This window comes from Symphalangus syndactylus, chromosome 5, assembly GCF_028878055.3.
Source record: "Symphalangus syndactylus isolate Jambi chromosome 5, NHGRI_mSymSyn1-v2.1_pri, whole genome shotgun sequence".
In the NCBI taxonomy this organism is placed as follows: domain Eukaryota; kingdom Metazoa; phylum Chordata; class Mammalia; order Primates; family Hylobatidae; genus Symphalangus; species Symphalangus syndactylus.
In genome coordinates this window covers 150630031-150652763 of record NC_072427.2, presented here as the reverse complement: position 1 = coordinate 150652763, position 22733 = coordinate 150630031, and the positions used below count along the sequence as shown (strand labels likewise).

Below are 22733 nucleotides of genomic sequence, written 5' to 3'. Positions count from 1 at the left end.
TTTTCTGCTTCCTTCTCCTGAGAGTGGATATTGTGACCATTTCTCCATCCTGTCATAGCGACAAAGCTGGTGGTTTCCAGGAATGGCTGCATTGGGTAGGTGGAGCTTTCTGCAGCTGAGGGTGGGGGTTGGCTAATTACAGCTAGGAAGCTAGTGCACAGATGAAATGATGTTTCATTTTTCTGTTTTTCTCTCTGCTCAGTATCCCCTGCTAGTAGAGAGGGGGATGTCCTCGAGCGTGGCCCTGGGGCAGCCCTGGTGCCACGGGGAAGTAGCGCCGCTCTGTGGAGAGGGCTGCTTTGTGAACTTGCCGGCTGGTAGGCGCCGTGACCCGTTCTATTGTCTCCTCATTGTTCTCCTTGGGAGTCATTCCCATTCCAGATCCTCAAGTAAGAGCAAAGTAGAGCTGTAAGGCACCTGGGAGGTTATCCTGTCTACTATCTTTAAACTCTTGACCTAACCCATGAAGGAAGAAACACATTTTATAGCGCAACTCAGGATACGTGTACAAGTATATCAAACTGATACAAAATTTCTCTGAACAATATTTACTCTTAACTACATGCAGTGAGCCTGATACTTTCTATCCTACTCTGTTTGGTTAAAGGAGAACAACAACAAAAAAAGCTGGTCACGACCCACAAATGCATTTCATGACCCATTAATGAGTTGCAGCTAGACGTTAGAAAAACACTTATTTAGACAAATGGGAAAACAAGCCCTTGGAAAGAGGAAGTGACTTGCCTGCAGACCCATGTCTGGACCTAGCTGGAGGGCTGATGTTGCCTCAGTATTTGACTAACCTGGAGGAGAGGTGGGGCGTGCTCAGGGATCCAGAGGAAGATGCTCGTCTCCTGCGTAGCAGGCAACAGAGGGCAGCACGGCTGCCGTCCTGGTCTCCAGCGGCTGTTTCCTCTGGCTGTGGGAACACACTACTCCTTTGGTGCCACTCCGAGCTGCTGAGAGGCAGCCAAGTTCATGCACATAGTGCTCCCCAATTCTGTGGGACGGGACACTGTCCCCAAGAGGACTCCCCTGAAAATCTTCTTAGTAAAACAAAAGGGAGGTAGAGTCTCCCTGTGCAACTGGTGCACCTGTTCCCCCTATGCCTGCTGGCTTCCAGAAGTTCGTTCGTATGCCAATAATAAGAGTTGGTTTTGCTAGCAGTGGGACAGCAGAGACGGGCATGTGTGAGGTGTGCTTCCCGGTCTGAGGCCTATGGCAGAGGGAGGGGAGGGCCGGGGATACTTGCCTGCCCCTTCCCTGGCAGATGCTCCCGCCCGGGCCTTTGTGGGCCCAGGGCCATGGGCCGGCTGCCCCGCTTGTGTTATGAATGTCACAGGGGGGAGCTAACGAGGTTATTGGGCAGAGAAACACTCTCCTGTGACCCATGTGGAAGAGACCTACAGCAGAGCAAGAGGCAGGGAGGCTGGCTTTGTCACACTGTTCATGGAAACAGAGAAGGCATAGGAGGGGCGGGTGGACGGCAGGCGTGGGCGCAGCACCATTATATACGTCCCTCAAGAGGTGGAGATGGTGAGAGGGCAGTGGAAAGAAAGCCAAGGAGACAGGCAGATGGCCAGGTTTGCTCTGCGTTCATGATGGGAGGGGAGGGCTGTGCTTGGCTTAGGGATCCACGGTGTCTTAACAATGCTGCTAACTTGATGCTGGGGCAATGGGCTCACCATTAAAAGAGCTGCTGTAGAAAATGTGTTTGTAATAGAGCGTGTACAGGAAGAAGGGGAAATAGGAGAGGGGCTGGTTTTTGTAGGTTTAACCTGATTGTTTTTGCTGTAAGTTGAAGGGTGACCCACGGTTCCCTGTACGCTGTGTCTCCTGCCCCCACGTGCCCCTTCCATGTCTACACGCAGTAAGCTCACTAGAGCAATGCTAAAACTAGAAACAGTACGCTTTGGAAGACTTGCTGCACTCCAGGACCGTCACCAGGGTGATGGCTGCAACTATACCTACCCTTATGTCAACACGAGCAGGTGCAACTTAAACTCTCAAAAGTCTCAGGGTTCTCACCCATACCATTAGGGTGATGCACGTGTGCACCTTCTGTGGCTGACGGGTAAATTAAACAGGACATCATGTGTAGCATACTGCATATGGTGGTCATTGGTAGCTGTCAGCAGCAGTAACAGAAGAAGTTGGCTGTCTTTATTTCCCCTCGATGGACCAAGCAGCTGCTGGATCACGGCCACCCAGCCCCTCTGAAGGAGTGCTCGGAGGAACACAAGGGGGCTGGTCTTTGAAGAGGAGCCGTCTAGCATGGCAGTGGATGGGGTTCAAGCCCCTCTGATTTATTATCCTCATTCTGCACTTCTCTGTAGCAAGTCACATTTTTTTCTCTTAGCAATAAAATGGGGCCTTCAGGCTCATGAGTCATAACGTCGAAACCAAGTCACCCATCTGATTCGGATGCAATGATTAATCTTTGGTGCTTAGTTAGAGTCCTACGTTAGGGTTAGAATCCTCCGCCCTAATGTTCTGAGGGTTCTTGCTGTTGGGCCAGAGGTTGGGAACTGGATGGAACTCAGCCCCCACTCGTGCACTCCCTGCATTGCTGCTTCTCTCATTTCCTTTTTTAAATCAAATCTTTTTTTTCGGGGGGTGGGGGTCATATTAATCCTTGATGCCTGTCAAAAACTATAACAAGATCCCATCTGAATTAGCATTCTGCAGAGATTTTGCCCGTTTCTCCCACCTCCTTGTACTTTCCCTCCTTCTCACATCTGGAGCGCCTGGTCTGTCCTGCTTGCATGGCCTGTGGGGTGCACTGGTCTCAGGCATTCTCTGTTCCCACCATCACCTCTAGAGGAGACCATGACTCGCTCACCTTGCTCCCCCCACTAGGGTCAAGAATGTTACCTAGAACATGCTTAGTATGACTGGGATTTGGGGATTGGGGACCTTGAATCCTCTGTGCATTCATTGTTTGCACTTAGATAAACTATCTTCCTTCCCTGCCTCAGTCTCCTTAGTTTAAATCTGGAACAGCCATGGTGATGGCAAATCAACACAGGCTCCTTGTGAAAGAACTCGAGGGAGGACATGCATGTAGGGCATGGGGTCACTCGTGCTGCTGACCTGCTGCCGTCCTGTTTCTGAGTCTCTGCAGTCTCGGGAGCTCTGGGATCCAGATTTGTTCTGTGCCCTGACCTTCTGCCTCTCATTCCTTGCAGACTTTAAGTTTGCCATGTACCCACCATCGATGATCGCAACTGGAAGTGTGGGAGCAGCCATCTGTGGGCTCCAGCAGGATGAGGAAGTGAGCTCGCTCACTTGTGATGCCCTGACTGAGCTGCTGGCTAAGATCACCAACACAGACGTGGTAGGTGGCCACCACCTTCTTGGCTAAGTCCAGATGTCTCTTCTCAGCTCAGGGAAGGAGACGACGGGTTTGATTATGTTGTGTCAGAGGTATTTTTCTGGTTTGTTTTCTAAGATCGACATCCAAGGGAGTGCAAAGTTCAGCAGGTGACACCCCCTCTTAAGGTTCTGAAAAGCTGTGCACGGTAAAATACAGAAGAAAACTCAGCAAGCAGATGAACGGGGTGGGGGCGGGAGGGCTGTTTACCGATGTTCCTTTATGGCGTGGGCTTCTCAGTGGGTCTGAATTGTTGCTTCATTGCCATATTTGTACACGCTGCCGGGCTGCCTCTGCCCAGCAGTGAAGAGCTGCCGTGTCTGCTTTCACACGCTGAGGCTGTAAGGCGCACAGAGGAGAAAGGAGAGCCAGGACTCAGCTGCAGTGGACAGAGCAGACACACAAGAGGTGCCCCACTGTGAGAACGGTGTCCGTCCCTGGCAAACCTCTCGACCCCTCCCCGCTCTCTCTTCCCTTTTGTTCAATGCAGTAATGGATTACAAAGTGCTTTCAAAAGACAAAGTTCCATACAAACTCAATAAACTATTATTAGCTACGGAGCTTCCCCATTCTGTGTGCCCTGTGGACGGCCCAGAGGCTGTTAACTTCCTGTTGCCAGAATTTGGAGCTCCTAAGAAGAAAGGTTTTGAGAGAGACCAGGGTCAAGTGAGACTCTGAATTCAATCGGTAGGAAGCTGCAATCTTAGCCCATCCGAGCCAGGATGGTGCTAAGAGGTCAGAGAGGCAGTTCCTTCATTTTCCACGGGCAGGACGGGCTGAAGTAACCAGCCAGGAGGGGGTGGGCAGTGGCTGAGCTGGGACTACAACCCTCAAGCTCCGACTGCCCCCTGGAAACTTTCCACTCTACCCTTGCTGCCGCTTCTGGGATCTTTTGGTTTGAAAAAAAAACCCTTGGGTTTAAAGTCAACCCGAGAGAGGGGTGTTGGCCCTGAGCCCTCATGCGTCACCATGGAGAGGCTGAAGAATGCTGGGCACTTCACGATGACACCCTCTGGATGGTCCAGGGGGATTCAGATGCCCTCTGTGGGCTTTTATTGAGTTAAGAGATCATGTGATTTACAGGCCTATGGCTGAGGCCTGCACAAGGGATACTGAACAGATTAAACTTCAGAGAGCCCACGGCTGCAGCTGGCTGGCCTCCTCTCCTGCCCACCTGGATTTTTCCTGGCATTTGTTCCCAGCTCAGAGAAATGGCGCGCGGGGAGATGCTGACAGAGCAAATCCGGGGTCCTTCTCTGAGATAGTTCTTAGATATGGTTTTAAAATGCGGGCTCCAAACATACGCTTTTTAAACGAGGACTCCAGAACACAGACTGAAAAGCTCCCTCCAGTGCAGCATGAAGAATGCTTCTCTAATCCTCCAGAGAAAAATCGTGGACAGGACTTAACATTTATAGAAATGGTACGCTTTCCTCCTTTTCTGAATGTCTCCAATTAAGGCTGCCTTACAAATAGGACTCTCAACCAGTTTAAGATAAGCCCTTCCTCAGTGCCTGGAGACAAAAATGTCAGTGGCAGGAGTTTGAGCGGCCACCCCCCTCCTCCTGCCCCCAGGCATTGTAACGTTTTCCCCCGATGTAGATAGACCTGCTCTGATGGGCTGACCACCCTACCGGCTCCAGCCTTTTCCCACTTCCCTTTGTCCCCTCTTACTGATCTCACATGGACAGTGGTGTCAATTTCACTCCTGGGAGTTGCTGCAAAGTCTCTTGGCTTTTCAAGACTGCAGGCAAGTCAGTCTGTTATCTCATCTGGAGAAACTGCCTTTTTCTGATACTAGGTAGCCAGTCCATTTAAGTCAGCTGGCCAACTCTGTTCAGTGTACATGAAATGAATACGATGCTGGTTTAGGGGTGTCCTCCTATAAATCCTAACTGTTGGTCGAGTTGGTATCTCATTTCTATAATGGGCACACACCGTGTTTCTTAACTGGGACTGCCTGTGTGTGCCTCATTCACACCAGTGGGCCTGGGTTGAACATTTTCACATTAAAAAACCAAGAGTGAACATAGTGAAATGTAAAATTCATAATACTTTTTCAAATAAAAATCTGAGACCTCAGGAAGTTCCAGGCTTACCTCTGGCACCCCAGAGGCTGGTTCACTCTCCCTGAAAATGTTTTTAGTGGAAAGGTTCAAGCAGCTCTGGGCTAGGCTGTGTGTGTGTGTGTGTGTGTGTGTGTGTGTGTGTGTATGCACCTTCCCAAGTGCTAAATCTCCTCCCATCCATCAGCCTGTGTTCTCTGAAAAGCTGACGCTCAGAGGGAAGAAAAATAAAAGGACTAGAATTTAGAACACATTAGCGTTTGGAGGGAGGTGAGTTGTCTGTCCTTCCTGACCTCTGTTTACCATTTCATGAGTCAAGAAGTGGTGTATTTCCTTCATTCATTTCTGGAAGTCTTTACTGAGGGCCCAGTTGTTGCTAGAAGTTGGGGTGGATGGGTGGCATGTGGGAAATAGAGGATGAGATTCCTGCCTTGAAGGAACTTAGCAGCTGTATGCAAAACCCCAGCAGATTAAGAACATAAACGAAGGTGTGCTAAGTAATGTGTTATGAACGCTAAATGCAGTAGGAAATCAACCCAAAAGAAGGCACTCATGAGGCCTAATATAGAGTGCCGGCCTCCCAGCAGAGAAAAGTTGGTGATGGAAACTGCTCTTAGAGTAGAGAAACAAAATGTGTGGGCATCAATGGAATATCATTCAAACCTTAAGAAATGAAATTCCGATCCATGTTATAACATGGGCGAACCTTGAAAATACTATGTTAAGTGAAATGAATCAGACACATAAAGACAAATACTGTATGATTCCACTTATACCAGATACCTGGAATAGTCAAATTCGTAGATTCAGAAAGTAAAATAGAGGTTCCCAGGAGTCTGGGGAGGAGAGGATGGGGAGTTAGTGTTTAATGGGTGTGGAGTTTCAGTTTGGGATGATGAAAACAATTCTGTAGATGGAGAGTTGTGATGGCTGCACAGCAGTGTCAATGTACGTAATGCCACTGTACATTTAGAAGTGGCTGAAAAGGGAAATTTGACATTATGTGTATTTATGATAGTAAAATGTGTGTGTGTGTGTGTGTATATGTATATACACACACACATACATAAATGGATATATATATATATATATATATATATATATATATATATATGTATGTACGTATGTCTGAAACATCCTTGAGACACGTTATGAAATGCCCATAGGTTGATGCTGAACTCTTCCCTGGAAAAGTGAAATACACAAGACCACATTTTGCCCCCTGGCCCTAATGCATTGACAAACAGGAATCACGAAGAGCTGACAGTTTCCCAGAGCCCCTGAAGTTATACGTCAGCTTCTACACACCTTGCTGTTTCTGATTTCTTCAAGCTTGCAGTGCTCTCTGTCACTTTGGGGGTTAGGTCTTGGGTTGTCGGGGATCGAGCTGTTGAAAGAGGGTCCCCCTGATTCTTGTGAGATGGCCAGGCGAGTCTCTGTGGTTCATTGGCCAGGAGCAGATAGCTTTGATATGAGGGACGCATGCGGCTCTGAGAAAGTCGGCCTTTGTTGCTTCGTCTGGTTGCCAAAATAAACCAGAACGCTTCATTCCAAAGAGAAAGCTGAGTGAGGGGCCTGACAGTTTTATAGGGAATAAAGTGGTATATTTTAAAAGTGGTATATTTTAAATGCTTTTTCCTTCCAATCGTAAGAGTTGCTAAAAACAGCCAGAGAGGCAGTTTGGCTGTAGCGGGGATGTCTGTTGCGGGTGTCCAGTGCCTGGGTAGGTTTGAGAGGGGAGGGCACCACTGGCCTGGGTCCCCGGTGACCATGGCCCTGCTTCCTTGGGCTGAATCGGGGTCCTCTTCCATCCCCTCTGCACACTAGTCGGGCTGCGTGCCAGCATTGATCTCACTGCTTCCTTGTCTATAGAACCTCTTGAATAAGGCCCAGCTTTTCCTCAGCTCTTTATCCAGAGCCCCTGGCAGAGTCACTGGGAGTGATGCTTAAGAGAGGAAGGAAAGAGGAAGGAAGGAGCAAAGGACAAAGGCAGGCAGACGGGTTTCCAGTACATTTCCAATTCACTGGTCTGTCCATGTCCTTTGAAAAGCTGTATCTTTTTTTAACTTCGATTCTGTGTCAGGGCCTTCCAAGCCTTCTGAGTTTTCCCTAACCTTATCTTAGAGTAGGTTAAATGAAGTGGCTTCATTTTCACATGACACAGTTGCACAAATTCACTAACTAAAAAACGGAATTGAGGCTCACGGGTCATAAAGATGTTGTGAAGTTATTGCAAGATAGTTAACAGAACAAAGACTCTAGTCATCTGTTCCTTATATTTATCCTTTTTTGTCTAAGTCACATCAAAACTCTTTGTCACATTCTTTAAAAAAAAAAAACAAAAAAAAAAACTTTAGATTCAAGGGATCCATGTGTGGTTTGTTACGTGGATATATTGGGTGATGCTGAGGTTTGGGCTTCAGTTGAACCCGTCACCCAGATAGTGTACACAGTACCCAATAGGGAGTGTTTCAACTCTCGTCCCTGTCCCTAGACACATTCTTAAATATTGCCCAGAGAAGATTCCAGGATATCCCTTCCTCAGGGTCATCCTGGCATTTTATGGTCCTGATTATCAGTTAGCTATTAAAAAGCAGGGAGGTGGAGGCGCCGTGGAAGAAGTCTCAGTTTCGACCACATGTGTGTGATTCCTGGGGTTCAGCATCGTGTCTTTGTTCCGTAGCTGGAAGTGCCGGCGCCCTCGCCACACATGTCATTTTCAAGGCTCCACTGTTACAGATTCTGTCTTCCGTGGACTCTTCGGGGCCTGTGGTCAGGAACCTTGTGAAGTGTTCCTGGAAGCTGGGGGTGGGGAGGTGGAATAGAATCGGGGGCTGATGCCTCCCTCTCCTGCCTCATTTTTCTGTGGGCCTCATTTGGTATGCAAGGAAATAAGCCAAACAGCCTGTGAAGAAAGGAAGAATGAGATAGTTTCCTAAGTTGTCTCTGCCTGAGTTGGCCGCGGGTCTGGGGCTCATTCAGCCCTTTGTCCCCCTGTTGAGTGCAGTGCGTGTGTGGTGATAATGGAGTGGTGCAGTTACACTGAGGGCTAATGGTAGGAGTTCCGTCAGCCCATTCATGGAGGCAGAGGAGGGTGCAGGGCGCGGAGCTGGAGCCAGCAAGCAGAGGAAGTCAGAGGCCCTTGTAACGAGCTGAAGATCACAAACACTGCTGTCAGGGCTCCAGGCTTGGGGGCGGGGGCAGCCAGGAGGGAAGGGGGCAAGGGAGGGGGCCTATCATCATGGAAGTTGGAGGTCTGCCCGACCTCCAGCGCGGTAGGGTACCACCTGTCCAGGCTGACAGACGAGCATTATGGCTTCCCTTTTAATCAGCTTAATTTGGGGCATCTCAACACAATGGCTGGTGCTTTGGAGGCTGCAGGAAAGCTGATGTCCTAGAGCCGCCGCACTTGACATGCGTGTAACATCTTTTGATTAGAGGCGCTTTCGTGTTTTTCCAGCCACTTGGGCTATGTCTGTCTTTCTTGGAGATTCTCTGGTCTGTATATCTTTACTTAGAGCTTAGAAGTCGAGGTATATAGGAAAAAGGAGTTCTGAAATTGGAGGCTTGCGCTTTCTAAAGCCAGTCTGAGCTTTCAGCCAGATGTCACTGCAGGGCAAGCCACGTCAACTCTCCACGCTCCATTCCCTAGCTGAGAAACAAGGGCGTTTGGCTATTTGATTTCCAAAGGCCCTTTGGACCTCCAAATTCTCCAAGTCTGTGATTATTTATGTATGTCTTCTTATAATCCAGTCCCTTTGGAAACACTAACTCCACTCTTCTCTCAGCTTGATCCTCTAACAGAAGCAACCTGGTTAGATTTAAGGTGGAGGTCTTCCTCTCTCCAGGTGGCTGCCCCCATCCCTACCCCAACCCCAATCCCATGCATTCTCCTGCCCTCCTGCTTGGGGCAAGACCCGGGCGATGTGGAGTTTGTTATGTCCAGTTGCAGGTATCAGCACCACTGCACAATCTCCTCTGCCTTCACTTCCCACCAGCACACAGAATTTATATGCCCTTCACAAGTCCAGAAAGGGCCCCTGCCATGCTAAACAAAGGTATTCATATGCAAGGCGTGAGCTCTGTCTCATGGAAGGGAGAGGCCAAGTTTCCACCATCAGAGAGTAGTGTTCAACATCATTTATACAAGACAGGCTTTTGCTCTTTTAGTCTTACTGAGCTAGAATGAGGGATTTGTGTAGTTGAAAGTCAAGCTGATCATTTTCAAGTTTCGTGGAAATGGAACCTGAAGGAAGGCTAGGTGGAGACTGCAGAGAGGGTTAGCGTCCTGCTTTGCCACAAGGTAAGTCTAGAAGAGGGTGGGGAAGGGAGTTAAGAATTCTTCATTCATGGAGTACCTGCTTTGGTCATCCTTTTATCTTCCAGTCAGAGGGGTCATCAATCAAGAGCTGGCCAGGCTGGGTGTGGTGGCTCATGTCTGTAATCCTAGCACTTTGGGAGGCCAAGGCAGATGGATCACCTGAGGTCAGGAGTTCGAGACCAGCCTGACCAATATGGTGAAACCCTGTTTCTATTAAAAATACAAAAATCAGCTGGGCGTGGTGGCGTGCGCCTGTAATCCCAGCTACTCGGGATGCTGAGACAGGAGAATTGCTTGAACCCAGGAGGTGGAGGTTGCAGTGAGCCGAGATCGCACCACTGCACTCCAGCCTGAGTGACAGTGAGACTGCATCTCAAAAAAACAAAACAAAACAAAGCTGGCCGTAGTCAAGTCAGTGATGATTTGGATTGAAATTAAAATGTGACTAAAGAAAAGAGAGTATGCAGTTTTGTCTATCTATGAAACCTTCCTCTGTTTTATGTGGGACAGCCTGGGCACTCATTCTTGGCTAGAACTTACATAAAACGCTACTGTGCACGCACATGTCACCTCAAGTCCCTTGGCTCTGAAAGTCCAGTAGAAGTGACAGCCAGACATCCCAGTCCTCCCTGTAGGGTTTTCTCAGAACTGTTCCTTTAAGGTCTCAGGCTGCTGGAAGGGAAGGCTGATAGCAGAAAAAGTGGGGACACTGGGAACCCCAAAGGGAAGACGTGCATGGCCTGAAACCGAGTTCTTTAGCTTTCTGGAGCCTGGTCTCCCCAAGTGGAGGGTCATGCTGGCATGGTTAATTCACTGATAGCCATGGAGTCCCAAGTTGGCCATATTATCGCGGTAGAAGATACATGAACCCCGATGATCTTGCCGGGGGCCAGAATAGAACCTGTGAGGAAGGAGAGCAAGGCAGGATTGGCCGGGAGGCAAGAGGGTTTTTGTTGAGGAGCAAAGTCTTCACAGGAACTGCAACTTGGAAAGTATTCACCGAGGGCTATGCCACGCGAAACCCTCTTTAAAGAAGGTACCACATTGCTAGGCCTAACGGGCATTTCTTTTTTAATGTAATGGCCCAGAGCTATTGTCTACCACACCTCGCGTGCACACGCACACACACGCAAGTTCCCTCAGTCAGCCAAGAATCCTGCCATCTCTTTTAGATAACAAAAGCTCTTAGGCCTTATGCTTTGGGTAGGATTTGTCTTCCGTGGGCAAGTATTCAGTTGGAAACAAGTATATAGTCACTGCCTCTATGGTATGGAGATACTCTGATTTAGTCCCTCTGCCTCTTGGGAAAAAAAATTGGTAAACATCCCCTTCAACAGCTTCTCAAATCCCTGTACAGTAGAGGAACATTACACGTGAACTTCCTGGATTCAATGGATTCGTCTTTGCAAGAAAAAAAAAAAACAGAAGAAAATATCAATTTAGATTGTTAGGTCCAACGTTTCGCTCAGTGAGTGAGCGCAGGGGATGAGGGAAGATGGACGGAGTGTGGGGTTGAAGCTGCGGTTCTGGGTCTCAGCTCCTGCCCATGTACCGTGGAGTGAGCATCTCACACCACCATGATTCTGGCATTTAAGTCAACTCCTTCACACAGTGCTCAAATGGAGAAAGGGCTGTCTGTGTCTATCCCAGCTTTAGAAGAAAAACTGATGGTATGAGACTTGCCATTCCTCTCTGATGTAGAACCTTCCTAAGGGACATTCCACAGTAGTTTTGACCGTTGTCACTTTTTGCCTTTAACCCCCACATTCATTTTGAGTCTATATTTAGTATTCGATTTTTTAGATTATAAGGATTTAAGGTTTTCAGACATCTACTGAAATGCAAGTGGCCCTAGAAACATTATACTTTTAGGCTGGGCTCAGTGGCTTATGCCTGTAATCCCAGTACTTTGGGAGGCCAAGGTGGGCAGATACCTGAGGTCAGGAGTTCGAGACCAGCCTGGCCAATCTGGTAAAATCCCATCTCAACTAAAAATACAAAAATTAGCTGGGCATGGTGGCACGTGCCTATAATCCCAGCTACTCAGGAGGCTGAGGAAGGAGAATCGCTTGAACCCGAGAGGTGGAGGTTGCAGTGAGCCAAGATTGTGCCATTGCACTCCAGCCTGGGTGACAGAGCAACACTGTCTGTCTCAAAACAACAGCAACAACAACAACAACAAAAAAAACAGAAAAGAAAAGAAACATTATACCTTAACTTTTCCCACCTAGCGAGTGGTAACCTGTGAGGATAATGCTGCCACATGCTCCTTGAGGGAAGAACTTGGGGAAGAGCTGAACAGGGATGAGGCAGGTGAGCCCCATGCGATTTATCATCATTCATTCAGCTCAACAGGTCGGACAGGGTAAGGGATGTGACCAGGAGATGCCACAGGAAAGTCTGAGAGGTGTTAGCAAGTCCCAGAGGCCAGTGCCTGACTCCATTTCAGCCTTGTTCAGGGTGGCACGGAGACTCCTGCCGCTGGGTCACGTCTGTCATGTTCAGCACTCTCCCCAGCACCAGACACGCAATGTTGACTAAAGATTGTCAAGATCTTGACACACACTTCACTAGTCTTGACTAGACGCGAATCTATACCTCATTTCAAAGAAATCTGAATTCTTTCAGGTTCCAGGACCAGTTTATTAGTGATTATTTATCACGATCATTTATTGAGCTCCACTTAGCACTGCACGTATATCAGTATCATCTCAGTTGCCCTTTACTCTGGTTGTTTTGTGGGGAAACTGAGATCAGAAAAGTTAAATAACTCAGGTGCCACCTGCAAGTATGGTGGGTGGGCAGCAAATACCACCCTTCCTCATTTCATTGTTCCAGGTGACATTTCGTCTCTGCCTTCGGTCTTTAGTCTGTGGTTGTTCCTAATCTTAATTTTCATTGAAAGCTATAGTTTGAAATGTGGGATAGACGAGAGATAGGAAAGGAAAATTTAGGGGTATGGAAATTTTGTTCCTTAGTGGTTAGTTCCAGCTTTATTTTATTTATATGTTTGTTTTTAAAGATGGGGAACTTGTTATGTTGTCCAGGCTGGGATCGAACTCCTAGTTTCAACTTCCCGCCTCAGCCTCCTAGAGTGCTGGGATTGCAGGTGTGAGCCAATATGCCTGGCCAGCTGTTTTAGATCTTTGGGAAATAAAGAGAATGCTTTTGGGCTTGGCAAAATAGAAACCTCTGGGTGGGGGAGAATTGCACAGTGAAAGAAACAAAAGGGAAGTTTATATTAAACTATGAAAAGACACACGGAGGTTCGATTTAACATATTTTCCGTATGTAGGTGCTTAAGAGAGTGCACAAAGGCACCTTTGCAGAGGAGAGAGGCTAGAAAATGCCTGTTAGAAGCAAGTCTACTGTTTGCACCCTCTTACTAGCACCAGCAACAGTCCCTGTCTATTGATACCTGTGACTTGTCATTGCATTGCATGTCACCTGCCTAAGAGAAGCTCCTGCCTGGGGCAGACACACGTCAATTACCCCTACAATATAGACTGATACTAAAGCAATGCTGCATATTCTTGCTTATTCCCAAATTGGATGGCTCAAGGGTCCAGAATGTTGTAGACATTCTGCATTATGTCTTTATGAGAGTTAAGGAAATGGTAAAGAAGCAGAAAAAATTGGGGATTTTTTTTAAGTATTTACAGTGAGGCGCGGTGGCTTACGCCTGTAATCCCAGCACTTTGGCAGGCCGAGGTGGGCGGATCACAAGGTCAGGAGTTCGAGGCCAGCCTGGCCAATATGGTGAAACCCTGTCTGTATTAAAAATACAAAAATTAGCCGGGCATGGTAGCGGGCTCTTGTAGTCCCAGCTAATTGGGAGGCTGAGGCAGGAGAATCGCTTGAACCCGGGAGGCAGAGGTTGCAGTGAGCCGAGATCGTGCCACTGCACTCCAGCCTGGGGGACAGAGTGAGAAAAAGTATTTACAGTTTATGTGAGGGTCAGTACGTTGGTTCATTGGCTTCCTTCTTATCTAGTTCTCAGGGGCTGAGTTTGCTAATGTCGTAGCACTTCTAGTAGCCTTCCCCTTTTCTCTGCCACTTCCCAGCTTCCCCAGGCAGAAAGCATCTGGTTGGCGCCTTGATTACCAGGCATCCATAAGTGACCATCATTTAGGCCAGTGCTTCTCAGAATACCAATCACCTGGGCTCCACTAAAATGCAGGTTCTGAATAGCTCGGCCTGGGTTGACTGAGATTCTGCGGTTCCACCAAGCTCGCAGGTGATGCTGATGCCGCCAGCCCATGGACCCCACCTGGAGTAGTGAGGTTCCTTGGCACTTTTAAGAACATCCCTCCTTTATTTCACATGTATTTCTACTGGAAACTAGCACAGGCTCATGCAAGCTAAATTATGCATGCTTTCTCGGTAGGATGCTCTGTGTCCTGTTCCTCTTACTAACAGCTCTGGTCTGGACCATTGTTCCAGGATTGTCTCAAAGCTTGCCAGGAGCAGATTGAGGCGGTGCTCCTCAATAGCCTGCAGCAGTACCGTCAGGACCAGCGTGACGGATCCAAGTCCGAGGATGAACTGGACCAAGCCAGCACCCCTACAGACGTGCGGGATATCGACCTGTGAGGATGCCAGTTGGGCCGAAAGAGAGAGATGCGTCCATAATCTGCTCTCTCCTTCTTTCTGGTTATGTTTTTGTTCTTTGTGTTTTAGGGTGAAACTTAAAAAAAAAATTCTGCCCCCACTTAGATCATATTTAAAGATCTTTTAGAAGTGAGAGAAAAGGTCCTACGAAAACGGAATAATAAAAAACATTTGGTGCCTATTTGAAGTACAGCATAAGGGAATCCCTTGTATATGCGAACAGTTATTGTTTGATTATGTAAAAGTAATAGTAAAATGCTTACAGGAAAACCTGCAGAGTAGTTAGAGAATATGTATGCCTGCAATATGGGAACAAATTAGAGGAGACTTTTTTTTTCATGTTATGAGCTAGCACATACACCCCCTTGTAGTATAATTTCAAGGAACTGTGTACGCCATTTATGGCATGATTAGATTGCAAAGCAATGAACTCGAAGGAATTGAAATAAGGAGGGACATGATGGGGAAGGAGTACAAAACAATCTGTCAACATGATTGAACCATTTGGGATGGAGAAGCACCTTTGCTCTCAGCCACCTGTTACAGGAGTGTGGTTGGGTCTCTACATTAGCATCCTTTTGCTGTCTACAGTAGCTGCTACCTAAAAAAAGATGTTTTATTTTGCCAGTTGGACACAGGTGATTGGCTCCTGGGTTTCATGTTCTGTGACATCCTGCTTCTTCTTCCAAATGCAGTTCATTGCAGACACCACCATATTGCTGTCTAATGGGGAAATGTAGCTATGGGCCATAACCAAAACTCACATGAAACGGAGGCAGATGGAGACCAAGGGTGGGATCCAGAATGGAATCTTTTCTGTTACTGTATTTAAAAGGGTAATGTGGCCTTGGCATTTCTTCTTAGAAAACAACTAATTTTTGGTGCTGATTGGCATGTCTGGTTCACAGTTTAGCATTGTTATAAACCATTCCATTCGAAAAGCACTTTGAAAAATTGTTCCCGAGCAATAGATGGGATGGTTTATGCAAGTCATGCTGAATACTCCTCCCCTCTTCTCTTTGGCCCCCTCCCTTCCTGCCCCCAGTCTGGGTTACTCTTCGCTTCTGGTATCTGACATTCTTTGGTACACAGTTCTGGTGTTCCTACCAGGACTCAAGTGACACCCCTTCCTGCTGACATTCCCATCACAACATTCCTCAGAAAAGCCTGTAAACTAAAATCTGTTACCATTCTGATGGCACAGAAGGATCTTAATTCCCATCTCTATACTTCTCCTTTGGACATGGAAAGAAAAGTTATTGCTGGTGCAAAGATAGATGGCTGAATATCAGGGTGTGGCATTTTGTTCCCTTTTCCGTTTTTTTTTTATTGTTGTTGTTAATTTTATTGCAAAGTTGTATTCAGCGTACTTGAATTTTTCTTCCTCTCCACTTCTTAGAGGCATTCAGTTAGCAAAGAGGTTGGAGCAACAACTTTTTTTTTTTTTTTTTTTTTTGCACAATTGTAATTGACAGGTAATGAAGCTATTTGTTAAAATATTTGCCTTTTTAAGTGAAAAAGAAAAATCAGAACAGGGCTATTTGAAGAATTATTTTATACACAGATTCTGCCTTGTTTCATAGTATGAGGGTTGAAGACGGAAAACAATCTAAGGGTCTCTCATTTTTTTCATTTTGTTTTGTTCAGTTTGGTTTTTTTTTTTTTTTTTGCGCTGCTAAGAAGCTAAAATCATCCATCCTTATTCACATTGACAGTACCTAGCTGTAATGTTTCACAGAGTGTGCTGCTATTTTATAAACATTTTTATAATATATTATTTTACTGCTTAAATTCCAAGTCCTGAAGTAGATGGTTGAGATATGAGTTCTTCGTACTGGAAAAGCCCTTCTGTAGTTTGTTTTCTTCTGGTAGCATATTCATGGTTGTTTTTTTTTTTTCTTCTTTGGTTTTTTGTTTTTTTTTTTTTTTTTCCTCTGATGACATTCTTCAAAGACGGAGTATTCTTTACCTCAGGTTTACTGGACAAAATCAATAACTACAAAAGACAATGATTCACGCTTTTGTTTTCATAATACCTCACAACCGTACAGTTTCTGCTTGGGAGCCCATTCGCGTGAGGAACACAGAAGTAGTGTGAGCAGGGCTGACTCCCTCTCAGGTGGAAGGCAGGGCGGTCTCACTCCCAGGGACCTTTTTGGTCATGGAGGCCATCGGGCTCCCATTTAGACCCTGGTATCCTCATCGTGATGGAAAAAATACATTGAACCAAGGGATCCTCCCTCCCCTTCAAGGCAGACGTTCAGTACAAACATTTATGCAGTAGACTCAGACGTCGTAATTTGCACTTAGGTACCAGGTATCAGGAAAGAGACTAAAAAGAATTCCAGCAGGCTGTTTGGAGATCTTCATCTTGCAGCTTTTTCAAAAGCGGGGCTTCATCTGCAAAGGGCCCTTTCATCTTGAAGTTTTCCCCTCCGTCTTTCCCCTCCCCTGGCATGGACACCTCGAGTTTCGGATCATCTCTGCAGGTTTCCTAAGTCTGAGTCTGCGAGTAGATGAATCTGCAGCAAGCAGCGTTTATGGTGCTTCTTTCTCCCTCCTCTGTCTCAAAACTGCGCAGGCAAGCACTATGCAAGCCCAGGTCCTCTGCTAAGTGGTACTAAACGGTCAGGTTTTCAATCACACTGAATTGGCAGGATAAGAAAAATAGGTCAGATAAGTATGGGATGATAGTTGAAGGGAGGTGAAGAGGCTGCTTCTCTACAGAGGTGAAATTCCAGATGAGTCAGTCTCTTGGGAAGTGTGTTTAGAAGGGTTCAGGACTTTGTGAGTTAGCATGACCCTAAAATTCTAGGGGATTTCTGGTGGGACAATGGGTGGTGAATTCTGAAGTTTTGGAGAGGAAAGTGGAGCAGCCAGCAAATTAGCTAGCCAGAGTTTTCTCAAGAGCCAGCTTTGCTCAGCACACTCTCCTGGGCCCCAAGGAGTCCCACAGAATGGGGAAAGCGGGAACCCTGGAGTTCTCGGGAATCTTGGAGCCTAAAGAGAAACCGAGGTGCAAATTCATTTCACGGCGACTGACCCTTGAGCTTAAACAGAAGCAGCAAATGAAAGAACCGGACAAATAAGGAAGGGCACAAGCCTCCCCGACTCTATTTACAGTCTGGAACTTTCCACTCTTCCTGTAGTCCTGAGGCCCCTGGGTCCTTCTAGCTTTTCTCTTTCCCATCCTTGGGGCCTTGTGTGATGATGGGTGCGGGGCTGCTGATGGGAAAGTCGGGGGTTTGTTAGGCTTTTCTGCCTGCTCCTGCTTAAACAAAAGAAGGAATCCTGGATTTTGCCCTCTCCTTAGATCTTAGTCTCTTTGGTAGCAGTTTTGTTCCAGAGGGGCTCCTCTCCCCCTTGGATTTGAACTTGCTCTTTTTTTTTGTTGTTCTTTCTCTTCTTTTTCTTACCTCCCGCTAAAGGGGTTCCAAATTATCCTGGTCTTTTTCTACCTTGTTGTGTTTCTGTCTGGTCTTTACTTCCATCTGTTTGTTTTTTTCTCCATCAGTGGGGGCCGAGTTGTTCCCCCTGCCTGCCAAATTTTGATCCTTCCCCTCTTTTGGCCAAATCCTAGGGGGAAGAAATCCTAGTATGCCAAAAATATATGCTACGCATAATGAAACTCCATGCGGGCCCACGACAGCCAGGAAGCCTGCAGGAGAAAGCCAAGGGCGGTTCCCTCCGCAGAATACCCCATGCGTCCTGAGAGGCGAGCTCCTTGGAGAAGGGGCTGTTCTTCCAGGAGGCCTTATTTTGAACTGCCTCAGGACCCCACTGGAGAGCACAGCATGCCTGACTACTGGGTCATCCTTGGTCTATGTGCTCTGTACTGGAGGCTCTGTTCTGCCTCTTATCAGCCAGGTCAGGGGCACACATGGCTTAAGTGACAAAGCCAGAGGAGAAGGCAACCCTGACAGCATCACATTGCATCCCTTTGCTAGCAGGATGGGTAACTCTTCAGACGGAGCTGCGCTTTCCTGCAGTCTAGCACCTCTAGGCCCTCTCCACACTGTGCCCTGGGAGCTCTGGGACTGAAAGGTTAAGAAGATTAGGCAGGATCAGATGACTCTCTCAAAGAAGGCAGGGGAATTTTCTCTCCATGGGCCACAGGGGACAGGGCTGGGAGAAGAAATAGACTTGCACCTTATGTCATGTAAATAATTGATTTTCTAGTTCAAGAAGATAATATTGGTAGTGTGGGAATTGGAGGTAGGAAGGGGAGGAAGTCTGAGTAAGCCAGTTGGCTTCTAAGCCAAAAGGATTCCTCTTTGTTTATCTCTGAGACAGTCCAACGTTGAGAATAGCTTTAAAAGGGAAATTAATGCTGAGACGATAAAGTCCCCTTAAGCCAACAAACCCTCTGTAGCTATAGAATGAGTGCAGGTTTCTATTGGTGTGGACTCAGAGCAATTAACAAGAGCTGTTCATGCAGCCATCCATTTGTGCAAAATAGGGTAAGAAGATTCAAGAGGATATTTATTACTTCCTCATACCACATGGCTTTTGATGATTCTGGATTCTAAACAATCCAGAATGGTCATTTCAGGCACAATGATACTACATTCGTGTGTGTCTGCTTTTAAACTTGGCTGGGCTATCAGACCCTATTCTCGGCTCAGGTTTTAAGAAGCCATCAGCAAATGTGTACATGCATGCCGTAGCTGCAGCCTGCATCCCTTCGCCTGCAGCCTACTTTGGGGAAATAAAGTGCCTTACTGACTGTAGCCATTACAGTATCCAATGTCTTTTGACAGGTGCCTGTCCTTGAAAAACAAAGTTTCTATTTTTATTTTTAATTGGTTTAGTTCTTACTGCTGGCCAACTCTTATATCCCCAGCAAATCATCGGGCCTTGGATTTTTTCCATTATGTTCATTACCCGTATATCATGTACCTCAGATCTCTCTCTCTCTCCTCTCTCTCAGTTATATAGTTTCTTGTCTTGGGCTTTTTTTTTCTTTTCTTTTTCTTTTTCTTTTTTTTTTTGCTTTAAAACAAGTGTGATGCCATATCAAGTCCATGTTATTCTCTCACAGTGTACTCTATAAGAGGTGTGGGTGTCTGTTTGGTCAGGATGTTAGAAAGTGCTGAAGTAGCATGATCAGTGTACGCGAAAAGGTTTTTAGGAAGTATGGCAAAAATGTTGTATTGGCTATGATGGTGACATGATATAGTCAGCTGCCTTTTAAGAGGTCTTATCTGTTCAGTGTTAAGTGATTTAAAAAAATAATAACCTGTTTTCTGACTAGTTTAAAGATGGATTTGAAAATGGTTTTGAATGCAATTAGGTTATGCTATTTGGACAATAAACTCACCTTGACCTAAATTATCTGGCCGTTTTTGACTTATTTATAAACCAGCAGTCCTCAGAATGGAATACACTTGTCTCATGTCAGAACTCTGTTTCATGCCGCTGCAACAATTGGCAGTGGCATAAAAGACACATTCTAACCTGGAATAGAATCTACATATGCCTCTGTGTTATGGCAGTACAAGTCATTGTTGACATTGCTAGGGGACGAGGGGTGCCCATGCAGCCAGCTTATAAGCTAGAAGCCTCAGCCCACCTTCAGAAGGTGGGTACATCACAGACACTGTGATTGGTCCTCAGAGGATCGCCCCTGATTGTTGCCAGCTACTCATTCTGGGCTGTGAGGAAGCATCTCCTGGCACGAGAGGTACCAGAAGCCTGCGGTGCCATCTCCAGATTTTAGGGAGTCTCTGGGGAACCCCGCCCCTGCAGCTTTCCTGGCTCCTGCCTGCTGTTCTTTGTGGTTCCCACCTGATTTCTGATCCTTCCTGCACCCCTCCTCTGAGACACAGGCTGCAACTACCTTTGGTGCAGGCTGGAGGAGCAGAGCCTGGGAATGGGATGTGACAGTCTCTGTACTGCTGAAATGAGTTGCCAGGCCCTAGGCCCAGCTGCTCTTGGACCTTAGCTCAGACCAGCCTCTTTCCCAAGAGTGATGGGTGTGCAGAAGGCAAGGACCTAATGAACACTTTTTTTGTGTTTTGTTTTGAAACAGGGTCTTGCTGTGTCCCCCAGGCTGGAGTGCAGTGGCACAATCCCAGCTTGCTACAGCCTCAAACTCCTGGGCTCAAGCAATCCTCCTGCCTCAGCCTCCCAAGTAACTGGGATTACAGGCGCCCACCACCACGCCCAGTTAATTTTTTTATTTTTTGTACAGATGGGGTTTCCCTTTGTTGCACAAGCTATAATAGACATTTTGATGTTACTATAAAATTCATTTTTTCCAAAGTTCCCTGTCTCTGAAAGTCATCGAAGGCTGTTTTCCATTTTAATTCTGGCCTGAGTTGTAAACAAGATTAAAAACTGGCCATTGGGGAAGTCCAGATTAAGATATTCCCTGTTGATCTCAAGTAACCTCACTTAGTAGGACTTTTAAGCTTGCATGGACCCTAGAAATTCCCCTTTGTTCCCATTCCCCTTGACATCTGACATTCTTAGCGACAAATGGGGGTAACTTTTTTCTTGTGTTTCTGCCTAGTCTGCTGGCCTCTTGGGAGTTTCAAGGGCCTCTGGTTGCCATTCTTAACCGTCCTTGGAATTCTCTTCGGCATGACATAATGTCCACCTGGGTTCCTCTCCCTCCCCTTCCCCATCTTTTTGCTCTGTAGGATCAATGCTTGATCTGTTTATAGCATGACAACTCCACTCCCTCTCCCAAATGCCACCCAGCAGCACTGCTGGGCTTCCCCATTCTGAGCAATGGATGTTTTAAGGGCGGGAAGAGCAGATGAAGCACACAGCCGAGCAGTGAGAAATCTGACTGCCCCATCTACGCTCTTTCAGACCCAGATCATCTTACGACTGGAAAATCTCAAACTTGAAAGTGCCTTTCCTGCAAGTGGCCATTAAAAATGCAATGAAGACTGAAGACCTGGAAATCCCCGATCTTTTGTGCGTGTTCAAGGGAGTGCTTTTGTATCTCTAACGACTTTCTGAGATCTGGAGCTTTTATTCAATACGCAGAGGTATCACCAAAATTCACCTTCCCAGTTGGCTTAGCAGTAATATTGTCAAAATACTGACACGAAGCAAGTACTCGAAAGCTGAATATTACACCAGATTACTTCCCTGCTGTGCTAGCAATTACAGCAACAGCAAAAATGCTGTGGACAGAGTAGGGAGATTCAGAGTATCAAGGTAAGCCCCGTACTCACAGCCGATGTGTATGTGGGGCCTGTACTGAGCCTTTAAGGAAAAGCACAGAAAAAAACAGGACACACAGGCCTACGAAACTGCAAAGAGAAACAACAGCAAATGCAAATGAATCTGGGGGGAAATCGACACTAAGGTGTGGGAGGGGCCCTTGCAGAGGAACAGGTTTCCTCAAGCGAGTGAGTTTTAGGAAAACACTTCTGCTAGGAAGATCATGTGGGTCAGCATAGTTTGGAAACGGAAACAGAGTGTGACCTTTTCCAAAAATAAAAGGGATGGGAAGTAATTGTTTTTTTAAATGAAGGGAAAATATTCAAACAGGCGGCTTGAAGAGCACACACAATTTAATAGATTTTAAACACTATAAACACAGATGTTAACGCTTGTGAAACAGGATAAGCACCGCCACAAACATTGATTTGGGATGCCCACCCACCTAATTTCTCGTGAGGCTTAAGGAAAGAAGGCTGGAAGTTTCAATATGACTGGTGGCTTTCCTCGTCTTTGGGTTCTGGGGGCCTCCCCGTGCTGGAGGGGCTGATTCCATCCGCTCGGACTACAGGCTCAGTCAAACAGAACTGGGCGGCCTGAGGAAGCAGGACCAGCTCCCCTGCCCTGCCTCTGTCTCGTTATCCCCCTGAAGCTTTGAGTTTATGCTTTAAGCTTGGAGTTTATTCATTATTATGGTTTCTTTCATGCTGATTTGCTTGGGCCCTGGCCGTTCTGCTGCTCTCACCGCCACCGCTCTGCTAAATGACTGTCCACGTGGTTTCAACGCACAGTTCTTCCTGCGAAGTCCACTAGGTGGTACTAATGCCACAGACAGGATCACTCGCAAAGAAACCCAGAGCCAGCCAGGTGTAGGTTGTCTCTGCCCTGCAGGGAAGGGAACACCTCCCTCCAGCAGGCAGCAGGAGCAGCACCCCCGCCTCCGCCATCTCCCCAGGGCAGCCTGGGGAAGGAACGTCAGGCCTTTCCCGTCCGCACCTGACGCAGGTTCTCTCACTACCGCCGCATCATGACTCCATCTGGGGTGGCTGGTGCTGGTTCATCACCTTTCCTGCCTTTTCAGTGACTAATCCAGAGATGGCACACTGGCAGCTTACAGACCAAATCCAGCCTGCAGACATAATTAGCTTGACTCCCACAGTGATTGAAATTGTCTTGGATTTAC

At 46.9% G+C, this 22733-nt stretch overlaps 1 protein-coding gene across 4 annotated transcripts in view; it reads left to right on the top strand.

The window, feature by feature from the left end:
- CCND2 (cyclin D2) overlaps positions 1-19702 on the top strand; it is a 31985-nt gene extending 12283 nt beyond the window's left edge. Inside the window, exons 4-6 of one of the 4 annotated variants that reach the window (XM_063639955.1) lie at positions 3189-3337; positions 3452-3521; positions 3678-3929. In XM_063639955.1, coding sequence (XP_063496025.1) covers positions 3189-3337; positions 3452-3487 — 185 coding nt within the window. In that variant the 3' untranslated portion in view covers positions 3488-3521; positions 3678-3929. Of the gene's footprint in view, positions 1-3188; positions 3338-3451; positions 3930-14203 lie in introns of those variants that run through there. The other 3 variants (XM_055281060.2, XM_063639954.1, XM_063639957.1) reach the window with 3 other exon arrangements.
- The last annotated feature ends 3031 nt before the right edge of the window (positions 19703-22733 follow it).